Source organism: Simochromis diagramma, unplaced genomic scaffold (genome assembly GCF_900408965.1).
Source record: "Simochromis diagramma unplaced genomic scaffold, fSimDia1.1 OVJJ01000603.1, whole genome shotgun sequence".
Lineage (NCBI taxonomy): Eukaryota > Metazoa > Chordata > Actinopteri > Cichliformes > Cichlidae > Simochromis > Simochromis diagramma.
Window position 1 is genome coordinate 17633518 of NW_024387414.1, and position 12857 is coordinate 17646374.

At 39.3% G+C, this 12857-nt stretch overlaps 1 protein-coding gene across 1 annotated transcript in view; it reads right to left on the reverse strand.

Annotated features, from left to right (window-relative positions):
• Positions 1-2840: 2840 nt before the first annotated feature.
• Positions 2841-12857, reverse strand: part of aldh1a2 (aldehyde dehydrogenase 1 family, member A2) — a 28522-nt gene continuing 18505 nt past the window's right edge. The window contains exons 8-13 of the mRNA XM_040010619.1: positions 6769-6871; positions 5970-6154; positions 5689-5853; positions 5213-5370; positions 3941-4015; positions 2841-3709 (exon numbers count right to left, since the gene is read on the reverse strand). Of these exons, the coding sequence (XP_039866553.1) occupies positions 3637-3709; positions 3941-4015; positions 5213-5370; positions 5689-5853; positions 5970-6154; positions 6769-6871 (759 nt within the window). The 3' untranslated portion in view covers positions 2841-3636. The remainder of the gene's footprint in view (positions 3710-3940; positions 4016-5212; positions 5371-5688; positions 5854-5969; positions 6155-6768; positions 6872-12857) is intronic.

Below are 12857 nucleotides of genomic sequence, written 5' to 3' on the forward strand. Positions count from 1 at the left end.
AGATCACTTCAAACTAGTTTTGCGATGCTGTCATATAAATCAAATGTCTGAGGAATGTTTTTTATGTTTTCAGCACCTTGGTGAATCTGTACCAGGAAGAAGTAAGTCAGTTCTGATGGCAAAATGGGGTCCAACCCGGTACAAGCAAGCTGTACATAATAAAGTAGAAATTCTTCATACTAACTCTGTAGTTTTCAAGTGTGCAGTGAAAGGCAGCAGCAGTAGTAGAAGCAGTATTCATTTACAGAACAAAGTACACTTCTGTGTTTAAGAAAGCCCCTTTAACTGACTGCTACCCTGCAATGATCCCTCCAGTTACACTAGCGCCAGTTCCATCTTCTGTGAATGTTGAATTTATTGCTTTAATTCTCCTTAAATTAAGGACAAAGGCTCCCCATCCAGGGCTGTTGTTATTTTCTGTAATGTTCAACAGCCATTTCTTCTTCGCTCGCATGCACACATTAACTCATCACAGCATCGCTGGTGTGGAGGAGTCTCTGTTCGCTCAGCGAGCCCTGACTCACACTAAACTGGAATGAGAAGCATGCAGAGAGAAGCTTGCACAATGTTTCAGTGAGAAGAATCAGACCACCTCTGCAAAAGCACGCACGCACACATACACACACAATCTCTGTCCTTAGCTACCTCTCCAAAGTGTCCGTAAATGTGGAAATCGCTTTTGTGACAAATAAAGAGGACCGGACATTACAAAGACACATCTGTTTGTTCCGTTAACTCTGTGAGAAAATATTATGAAGGAACAGATAATAGGAAAAGCAGCGCTATCTTCTGGAATATTAACTGAAACTATAAACAAGGCTTGTGAAGGATAAGGGTTTTTTCTGGACAAAGGGTGAATGTCCCTGTCAGTGTGTGGTCTGTTTCTAGGCTGATGTCCTTAACTGTGGGGTTATGCACGTGCACGCTGAGAAAATGAGATGCTCTGAAGCGTCTGCATGAAGGAAATACTGAGTCTGTTCATTTCAAAATCTCTTAAAGAAGAACAAGATGAATAAAATCCCCTCAAAAAAAGGAAATTTCAGTTCTTTGTCTTTCTCATTTGCTCATTGTTATGTTGTTGAGTGCATGGGAGGTTTTTAATTGTGTGAAAAGTGACAGAAACTTTTCACAGGGTAGTGTTAACGCTGCAAGGGTGAATTTAAATTGATTTAAAAAGAGAGCAAGCAAGGATAGAGGTTAGAAGTAATTTTTTAAATAAGTCAGAAGATAAACAGGTTCATAAATGCGTTTTTATCTTGAGAGCGTAATCTCCTGGTCTGCACTGACATACCCTGTAGTGTTAACAGAGTGCTGCAATAAGGAGATCACTTTTTCTTCTTGTCCTTGGAAAGACTGATATAAATTGGGAAAGGAGTTGTGGGAAACCGTAGCCTGGTAAATTAAAAGCTATTTGCCAAAGAACCACTCCAGCACGGCGTCTTCACCTCCAGCATGAACGCCGTCACCAAACAGACTCATATTTCTGCTGTAGCCTCCCTCAGTGGTCACTTCTGTCTTTAGGGCCCTCTTTCATTTAAAAAAAAAGGAAAAGTGATTTTTTTTTTCTAAATGGGCATTTTTTAAAAAGTATGCGTGCTGCCTTTGTGGTTTAGTTCTTGTGTCAGACTTTCCATATGTCACAGACAAAAGATCTTAATAGCAGTTTGTTGTTTGTTTTTGTATTTAGTCCCATTAAGCTGTGATTGAGTAACTATGAGCCAGCATGCACGACACCAGGACCTGAAACTAAACCAGCCTGTGTTTAAGTAAACAAATAGTGTGTAAAGAGGGCAGCTGAGGCAAAATCTCATATTTAATATGTGTGTTTTTACTCCTTCATGCAATGTACTCAAATGTTCCACTTCTTTGACATTCCTCAGTTGCTTTTAGAAGTCTAAATTTAGAGACAGATGAAGGCGTAAGGTCACACATGTAAATGTCAGAAGTTGTTATTAAGCAGTTACTTCCTTGTCCCACCCTACTTCCACTTAATAGGACACAACCGTCACTCATGCTGACAAGCGTTCTATTATTTATAGTAAAACAGCAATTCACACAGCGAGAGGATGTGTGTGACACGCTAACGTTATTCTTACTTTTCTTCTTTGGAATTGTGTCAGAGCTATCTACGCAGTTTTGGTGTTCTCATAATAGAAATAAACAGTATTTCCATTCACCTGGTAGGCTTAACTTTACCCGCTGCTACCTGCTGCTGCCCCCACCACGACTTTTTTTTTACTGGAACACTTTGATACAACTTTAATATTTTGCAGCACTGGCCAACTAAATAAGGAAGGAAGAGGATAAGTAGTGTGTTAAATGTTGTCCCCCACAAAATATGATTAATAACTCCCACAATGACACCTCCACCTCCTCTGTGGTGCAAGTAAAAACTCTAGCGTTTATCACTATGCAAATATTTCCAATTTCATAAGTTTGGAAACGGTTTTTACCTCAGAGTTCAAATGTTCACATCAGACTTGTGTAACTTCCCTGCTGGACCTGGATGGGCTGATTTATACGTCACAGATCATTTTGGCTCAGTAAATCTAAAACTGATTTTTTTTTTCCAAACACCGAAAAAAATACATCTGAGTGGATGGAGATTTTGAATTAGTATTCAAAGTATAATAATAATGAGTAGTACTATTAGTACTGTTCAACATGTGGATCAATATAACGAGCTATCTAAGTATAGATATTTAATGTAATAATTAAATAGTCAGATTTAGCCTGAATTAAAATGTGAGACTTTTTGATCGGCAAAGACTCGAAACACTTTTTCCAAGAAAAAAAGATTTTACTGAAAAACAAACAAAAAACAAAAAAAACAACTATAGTCATTTTATAATTTTATAGCATATGATTGTATAAACATAAAAATAGATGGACATCAATGAAAATCAGTTACATGTATTTTAAAACACATCTACTCCTCTTTTAGCAGGTGAGAGTAAAATGCTTTTAAGAGGTTAAAGTTTTTTCACGTTTACATCAGTCAAAGGTCGACATACAGTGTTAAGTCATATGAGCTAAAATACAAACAAAGACAATTAGAAATCAATCTTAATTCAGAATTAACATTTCATCCATTCGTGTCTGAGGCTGACGACATCAGTGGTTTTGAATGAGCGAACGTGCTCGCACAAATTCTAACAAGACAGTGACACATGAGGTTTTGACGATCACACCGCACAGTACAGAGAAAAACTGTCACCCAGCGGGTTACAAGCTGCTAAAGGGCTGATTGCAAGTGCGGCAACTGAGTCTCTGAGCATCCAGCATCTGGTGGTGAGAATCGGGGTTGTAACGGCTGGGATGGGCGTTGTTATTGGGTATTGAAGTCAGAGCAGCCTCCCCCATCGTCTTTGTGAGTGCTTTAGTGTAGTTAGTGGAGGAGGTATGGAGTACTGTGGGAGGGGGGGCAACACAAGTGGCGATACCTGGACTGGAAGCGGCTGAATGTCCACAGAGGGACGGGAGGCAGTGAGTGGGTACAGCCTGGAGTTATCATGGATATAAGTAGCTCTGATGGGTCGTGGTGTGACACCATGGACAGACTGACAAAAGCTTGTCAACAATGAGGAAGACACTACCTCCTCCTCCCTCCCCACTCCCAAAAAAAGTGTGGCTGCCTTAAGAGTTCTTGGCGACCATCTTTATTGTGATGGTCTTCACTTCTGAGTACTCCTTCAAGCCGTTTTCTCCCCTGAAAGAAGAAATAGAAACATCTTGTTTAAACTCAAATGCTGACAGCAACATTGAATTACAGTGTACACACTGCTGGAGGCTCTTGGAGCAGGAATATTTCCTCTTAGATAGAGATTTACATCATGTTAAGCTTTTTTGGAAAGTCGGCTTTCAAAACACTAAGTCAGCAATACTAGTGTTGCAACTAATTTGTGTGTATTCAGCGGGCAGACGACCAAGTCTTACTCACATTTCACGTCCATTGCCAGACATTTTATATCCTCCAAATGGACACTGTGTGCTCAGAGCGTTGAAGCAGTTTATCCTGTGAAATACACAAAGCATTGATCACTCTTGATCAGTTGACTTGCAGTTTACTATAAAAATTTTGCACAACTTTATCCAAAGTGTCATTTGGGAAGACGGATGTAAAATTACATTCTCATCATCACAGCTATTTTTAAAAACTTCTGAACTCAATAACAATTATTCTTTTGCTGTTTAGCAAACACAGTTAAAAAATGTCAGGTTCTATATCTGTAAATGTAGTGATTACAGCTGCTGTAGCTGCCGCCAAAACAATGCTTTGAAGTAACTCGAAAATATGAAGTAAAATTATTAAATATTTCAGCGATTTTTTTCCTTCTCATCCTTCTGCTGAAAGACTTTGTTCTCGTGCTTCATCACTTATGTCCTTGTTCTTCTCTCGCCAGTTTTTTGAACCACATTCAGCTGATCGCTCTCTGAGTCTTCATACACCTCCTGTACAGTACTCCCCAATTTCTAGATTGTCCTTTTAGTCTCAAACATTCATGCCATTTTAATAGTTGCACTACTTGTGTTTTCTTTTTCCTTTCTAGCTCAGGTTTTTGTATATTTGTGTGCCTCCTCATACATGACTTTTCTCCCCTCTTTTGGAGTCAGTCTCTTTGCCTGAGTTGACCGCCTGCTGAGTGAATTTCTCAATGTCTATGATTAAAGTTCTGGATCTTACCTATTACTGATGTCTTGTGATTGGACACATAAATATAATGTTTATAATTAAGGATGGAGCATATAATATCCTTTCTTGGTTACAGAATAATTTATGTGGCATTTGTGATGAAAATTGCCCGATGGTGATTAGGTCAACATCAGGGATGAAGGAAGAGTTATTAAAATAGCTAAGCATAACAAGTGACGCAAGATTTCTGGCAGCTATCTATACTTCTACTCATAACCATTTGGAAGTAATTAAAAATGGAAACTATTGCAGGTTAACTCAACAAGTAACATTTACTATTAATTTCATTTCTACCAATCATAAAATTGAGTTGTCCTGTCTTGGAACATTATTTCTGATATTTTCTCATCATATCTGAGCTTATGGGTGGATAAAAAGGAAGAAAAGCTTTTCTTTGTGGCTACTGTAATGATTCTAAATCAGCACACTGTTAGTTAAAGCTTCGGGAAAGTGGCTGATATTTCTCACATGAAAAATATTACTGAATGGAGCTGAAGAAGCACGGCAGATAGAGCTTACCAGACAGTGCCAGCCTGCATGGCTGTGGATATGGTCATGGCTTTGCTGATGTCCTTGGTGAATACAGCGGCAACCAAACCATAATCTGAGTTGTTGGCTCTTTCTATCACTTCATCAATTGTTTTGAACTTCATGATCTGCTGGACTGGCCCAAAAATCTGTAGAAATATGGTAAATGGTAAGCTAACATCACACATCAAAGAAATGAGAATACACAGACTCACTATGAACTTCAAAATTATTAGTTATTCTTAGGTAAATGCATTTAATTAGGGACTTAATTTATGTATCACCATCCTTTTTGGTACCTTTTTACATTTTTTGACAGCTTTAGTGACTCTTTTTTTCTCCAGGTTAGAGAAACAGGTTATTAACAGCCTCTACATTTATTCATGAACTGTTTTGCTACCTCTTCTATTGCAGCCCTTAAATCAACTCAAGATGCATTAGTAGTGCTGGAGTCTTTATCACTATACCTCTTCTCTGGCAATGCGCATGTCATCTCTGACGTTAGAGAAGACTGTAGGCTCAATGAAGAACCCTTTCAAGCCCAGAGCTTTGCCTCCACACTCCAGCTTGGCCCCTTCGGTAATGCCGCTCTGGATGAACCCCAGCACACGGCTCTGATGCTCTCGGCTGATCTGTGGAGGTGGAGGACAGACTTACTCCCATATGACAGAAAAAATGAGCAATATATGAAATTTACAGAGCAAATGATAGAAAAACCGATCACAGCTTCTGATTCTGTGCTCCTCACCTGTGGTCCCTGCTCAGTCATGGGGTCAAAGGGGCTGCCAACTATCCTCCTCTTTGCTCTCTCCACGCTCCTCCGGACGAACTCGTCATATATGGGCTCCTCCACATAGACGCGAGAGCCTGCCGTGCAACACTGGCCTGCGTTGAAAAACACACCCTGGTGGGCTTCTTCTACAGCCAGATCCACTGGGGAAATGGAGAGATTTGTGCTGGTTAATAGCTAAACAAAAGTAGTATAGAATTATAACCATGAAGCTACTTATTAGGTAAAAAAAAAGACCTGACTGGTCTTTAAAAGTGAAACAACGTACAAATTAAATATCAATAAAGACAGAACAAATTTATCTGTTTATAAAAAGTCATGTGTGCAGTGTTATTGGAGCTATCCCATGCAAATCTGACACCTGACACCTGAGAGACAGGATCCCGCTGTTGTGCACAAAGGGTTAATGGACCCCTGTGATTTATGGGTCTCGGCCGAGTCGGGGTCCATTCCCTTGATTTACAGGCCCTAGTGTGCCCCTCTCACGGCTGCTGAAAGCATTTGAGACGCTCTGCAACCCCAGTTTGGTGAGACACTTGGAGTTTATATGAAACCCATCCATCCAGAGGTTTTCATAGCACTGCTAAGCCCCGAACATTTTAAGGTTCTCAGTAAGGGTGAGAGCTGTGAGTGCTTTTCTAAGAATATGACGCACAGCTACAAAAAAAACGTGATTGTGACAGACAGACATTGGGTGGGAGGGGGTCAGGTAAATGAAGTGACAAATAAAACTCTACTTTAACAAAACAAAACTTACAATCAGCATCTGCAAATATTATGTTGGGATTCTTTCCTCCCAGCTCCAGCGTCACTCTCTTTAGGTTACTCTTCCCAGCTGCCTCTTGGATCAGCTTGCCGACCTAACAGAGGAAACAGATCAGAGGTTTATTCGTGGCGATGCAAGGCTCACAGCCAGATCAGTAAATCAGCTGGAACCATTAAATATCTTAAAGAGGCTGGTTAGCTCCAAACAAGTTATATACTGGTAGGCCAGCTGAAACATGAGTTCTGCAAACACACAGAAAGAATATCTGTTACAGGCTTTTGGCGACAGCGAGAGGAAAACAAAATGATGTTTCTGCCGGGAAGAGTATTTGATATGTGCCGTAGGACAGGAAGAGGCAACCACAAGGTGTGTGGGTGGTGTACTGTGATATAACACCGAGACGGGATATTCGGTATGAGTTGGGCCTGGTGTGACGATATGAAAGACGGCAAGGGATTTGTGGTGTTTTATCTCATCCTTCTATTGCCCTAATTTCCACTTTACTCCTTATCAGGAGCGATGATATCAGATGACCTAAATGAAGAATAATAAATTACGGATTGAGGAATAACATTCCTTGATAAAGATCTATTGCTCAAGAGAATCATGTGTAAAATTCATCCTGGGGGAGAACGTTTTAGTTTTATTTAGTACAAATCATTAAATCTTTGAAAATGTTTTGAATACAAGCCATGAATATTTTTTTACTTGAACCTTGTTTTTCTCTGTAATACATCATTAAATAACATCCACACTTCTTTTTGCTACATTACAGGCTATGCATAGTAAGATATTTTAGAAGCAGGCTAAGGTAAGAAGATCAAGCAATACCCTTGTACCTCCACCAATCACCAGTAAGCCAGTCAGGGAAAAGATATTTTTCTCTGGTGACTGGAGATTTAGTGAAACTTGAAGGCGATGAGGTTTTTGGAGGCACGTGACCATTAACCACATAACATTAATATATTCACTGTTTGGATGTGTAGTAAGCTTGGTGGCAACGTAGGATCGCTTGAATAAGGCATTAGTCTCATAGACCAAGAAACTAGTCTGCAAACATCGGAGAACCACTGGTCATGAGGAAAAAATTTGTATTCCCTGACTGCTTAGGAGTGGTTGGATGCTGATGGCAGTCACTGGGAGATGACTGATAAAATCCCAGTAATGCAAGCCTACATGCTCCCTAGCAAAAATATGTATTCTACAACTAGTTAGCAAAAACCTCATTGTGATTGCTTTGGCTGTTAGCATTTTGCTACAGTTGTAGTTTAAAAGAAAGCATTGTACTTGCATATAAACATTGTCCAGCTAGTCTCTGAGCTAATACTGAAACTGTGAAAAGTATGACATAAACCAGAAAAAGAGATGCTTAAATTTGTGTCTTAGCATTGCAGCCAACCTTGTTAAAAAAGCTTAAATTAATTTTTCTTGTTTATAATTTTCAGTTTGTGACACACTTTTTTAAGTTTTACTAGTGCTTGGCTAGTGGTCAAAGATATTTTGAAGACAAACATGATAAAACAAAGGCAACACACTACTGCGTTGCTAGCAGATTGCCACTAGCGCTGCTAGCAGATTGTTAGTGTTGCTGGTAGATTGCCACTAGAAGATTGCAATCACGAGGGGGTTTTTGTTGCATACTGATTAGTATGGTTTTCAGTGTGATTATTTGTCCAGGTTTGTACTCCACTTTGGTGATTGAAATTTTTGTATTTTATGGGCCTCTGCTTGTTAACTGCTCGCCTAGCGGTAGTGTTGCTAAAACTGCTAAAAGTGCGACACCAACCAGGAACAAAGACCATCAAAGTAAAAGTTTTGAAATCTTCTGGTTCCAGTGGTAAGGTACAACTTTTACTTTGAAGGTGAGTGTTCTGCCTTCCCAGTTTGCATTGCATTTTTCCCAGTTTTACTACCACTTGGAGAGCAGGTGGTAAGAGTTTTTGTTGCAGCCTCCAGCAACCACCGCCAACCACTCAAGGAATCCAAATAAGATTTCAGGTACCAAACAGGCGACATCACAGTGGCAACGCCCACTCATCATACCATCTATGAGCTTATGAGCAGGAGAAACTAGCTTGAGCTAAAGGCAACAGAACTTTGTGCTAATTTGAGATTAAAGTCATGGCACATTTATTTGTTTAGACACTTTTTAAAATTCAAAGGGAACTCAATGTGTTTTAAATGAGACACAAAACAAACATATAATGAGGCAACTTAAAAAAAATAAACATGACATTTAAATGAATAATTAAATAATAAAATAAATAAATACATGGTGGGATTCATCACTTTTGGACAGAGCCAGGCTGACTGTGCACCTCTGGTTATAGCCTTTAATCTAAACCTGCTGCTTTAAGACTAATAAAGGCAGTTGCAGTAATACGTACTCAACATGAAAAGATACAGGTTAAAACTGCCGGACACTATTTGACCCCCTTGCCAATTTAGGTAAACATGATTTTAGGATGTGAGAATGAGTCACCAGTTTTTATCAATATTTTTCACTGTTCTGACACGTTGCAATAACTGGACTGATAACAAGCCTGGAAAATCCCATACACCACCCTCACAATCCTACACCCTAAACAAGTATTCATCTTCCTGTTACTCATACTGTGTCTTTTATAGATAAAGAAGAAGAAAAAACCCCTTAGTGTCCAAGTCCCCCCCCCCCCCTTCTTCAAACCACCCCTAAGAAAAACATCTTCAAACATGTTAAAGACTCATTCTCTTGCTCTTTTCTTCTTCGCTCTACTTCCCATTATATACTGAAAGACTAAGATCAGAACAGCTGGGCTGCGGCTGGTACCGAAGCTGCCTAAATACAACACAAAACTTGGCTCGGCTTCATTTTTCTGATGTGTTTTGTCTGTCTTTGATCAGAAACATAAAGTGGCTGACTAAGGGGAGTTTAGCATGTGTTTATTCAAGGGTAAAGGAAACACACTGGGCTGCTAGACTCCTCCGCCACATGTGAGTCAGTGAGAGATGAGCTGAGCTCCTAAAATCCACCTGTAGCTACTCCAGCACCTTCAGTCCTGTCTGAGGAGATGAGGTGCTTGCTAGGATCCCACCATTGCTACTACAGTGCAGTGACTCACTGTCTGGGCATCAGCAGTCTCTGACAGTGCTGGCTCTTTTCTCAGTAATTGACTCCAGTTCACACGAAATAACAGGAAAACTAGTAAAAAAGAACCAAAAACAACAAGAAACCCCCCAAACTGGACCACTTATAAAGGAAATGTTCAATTGGGATGAGATGTTAAACAAAGATGTTTATAATACAAGTTAAACAAGATGCCACAGGATAGATAATTTCTAAATAGATAAATACATGATTATGGTTTAATCATAACTAGATCAATATTTGAAATTATACAGTAACTAATATAGACAGTTAGCAGCTGCTAACAGTTTTTACCGTGGCTTATTCTAACAAAGTTTGGTGATCCTAGTGAGGTTGTGCTTGAATTTGAATGTTTACAGAAATTGTATGAACGATTGAAGACACTGTAGACATTGAACAGACATCCTACACACACAAATAAGTAAGCTAAGAACACAAAGGAGGCTGTGTCCACAATAGTGCATTTCTGTTCTGAACTTTTATTTTAGGAACTATTTGCGTTTGCCTAGAAAAGGTCAAATCATATGACAATACATGTACGACTCAGGGAAGGACACATAGTTACTGTTATCGGCCAATCAGAAGCCTTGGAATGAATTAAGACAATGCTAAAAAAAAAACAACCCAAAAAAACAAAACAAACTGCAGTTCCTCTAGTGGCCACTTGAGGCTGGCTTCAAAAGGGAGTGAGTCTCATTAGACTTCCATGATAAAATGGCCATGTACAGCATTACAAAGCACGTTTAGCTTGACATAAAAATGTCCCTGTGCTTTACAGATAGCCATTCAGATCAACTATAAGTAGAATGATTTATTTTTTTAATAACTGATCTACCTGCTTAACTGAGTTAGGGGTGTGGCCTTATTAATTAACAGACAGCTTTCCCAACACATTTAGCTGAAGCTGACTAGCATCTACGAGGCCTCACTTTTGTTACATCCAGCCATTAGACTGGGCCGGTATTGCTGTAGGTGAATTTTTAATTGATTTTCTGACTAACATTAGGGCTTGATGTGTGGGACAAATCATCCCAGAAGTTATGTGCTTTGGTGAGTGAAGTTCTAGTGTTTTATTAGTTCACTACTTGGGTTGCTTATTCACAAGACACCACAAAAGCGGATAAATCAATAAGTTTAATTTGCCAGATTTTTATGCCAGATTCCCTTCCTGACACAACCCTCCTAGGGATTTGTGTCCCTTAATCATTTGACATGTGTTAACCAATACAGTATGAACACTACGCTAGTAAATTGCCTTAACATGCTTTGCTGATATGTGCTTCTGTGTTTTGCACTCGAGTTCATGGATAGGTGATAAATTAGCACGCCACTTGTTTATTCATATAAAGTAACTTCTTCCTCCCAAAATCCAACATGGCAACAGCCAAAATGCTAACAGAGTCCACAATACAATTTCTGAATGTGGGCACATCCATGCTTTATACAGTCTCTGATCAAGAACTACTCATGGGTGTCTGATCGTTTCTAATATCAGTGTGGTCTAGTCTCCAAAATGTAGCTAATGCAGTGTTGCTGAAAGCTGCTAGATGCTGGCTCCAAAATAAATGTGTCTCCTGCTTCAAAATGGATCCGTTTTTTCCCGCAAAAACTAGATCACATTAGTTTTTGATGATTTCAGCTGTACAATCTAATGTGTGTGCCATTGGTCATTTTATAAATTACTGCTGTGTTACTAAGACTGGTAGCTAACGGAAGGCTGTAACGCCCGCCAGGAGGCGTTGATTTACAGCTGGCTGACAGCTGTTTCAGAGTTTCTATTTAAAGAGTAAACTTTTTTTTCTCCAGACGCACACTTCTACTACTCTGTTTGTATTTAAGGAGACTTTGATATGATGCAGTCATGCATTATTTTGGTAATGCTTATCTTTAACACATTGTAGTTAATGTAACTAATACCAGCATGGGCTAGCCCAAGGTCCTGGCTCCACACAGACAAACTCTGCAATGCTGTGGCCATTTTTAGGAACAATATGGTCTACAGCTGTGGTTTGAGCTTAATGCTTATGTCAGCATGGACACACACACACACACACACGCACACAAACACACAATATGATATTAACATGCTTAGTTGGGTTGGGCAATATGTAAATCTTTTCCAACGGCCTGCCGTCAGTCCTACGACAGACAGCTGATGATATATTTGTTAAGGGTTGACTGTGCAGCGAGTGCAGGGAGCAGGGCAAAAGACTCCCGACACCCTTTCAGCAAATGGAAGCATTTGTTTGTGAAAATATTAAAAAATCACTATTTTGGGAATATTATGGTTTTAAAATGGAAGAAACTAAAGGTCCTGAGGGAGTGATGCCTCCGCTTTGCAGCCTATAAATGAACAGAGGTAAAGATTACAAAGGCTAATAAATGAATAATGTCATTTATGAGACTTTTCAGTACTAATCGATTGGACAGCAACCACTACCTGCAATTACTTCAGTCTGGTCCCTGTCATGACTTTCTAAAAGTTAGAACCATTGGTACGAACACCAACTGTTTCCATATCACGTAGACAATAAATTTACTGGAATTTTCAAGAGGACAGACATAAATCACACAACATAATAATAATAATTATTATAATAATAACAATGAACCCCACAACCAACTGCATAACCCCAAACCTTAGCAGATATAACTTTAGCCAACAGTTCTTAATATATCTGAAGCTGAATTGTTCTCCTGCCCAGATGCTAATGTTGATTTTTAAACTGAGACATAAATGTGTATAACAAATTCAGTTCTGCAAGTTATCCAGATATTTAAAAAAATAAACAAAAAAAATCCACCATTGTTTCATAAAAAGAAAAAAACCCAGCATATCACCAAAGTCATTTAAAACTGTTTTGGGGAAATTTCAGTGTTGAAGCAACAGACTGGTCAACTCTCACAGCTGTTCCTCGAGTCCATTAGCGTCACTTAAAATCTGCCTCATCGA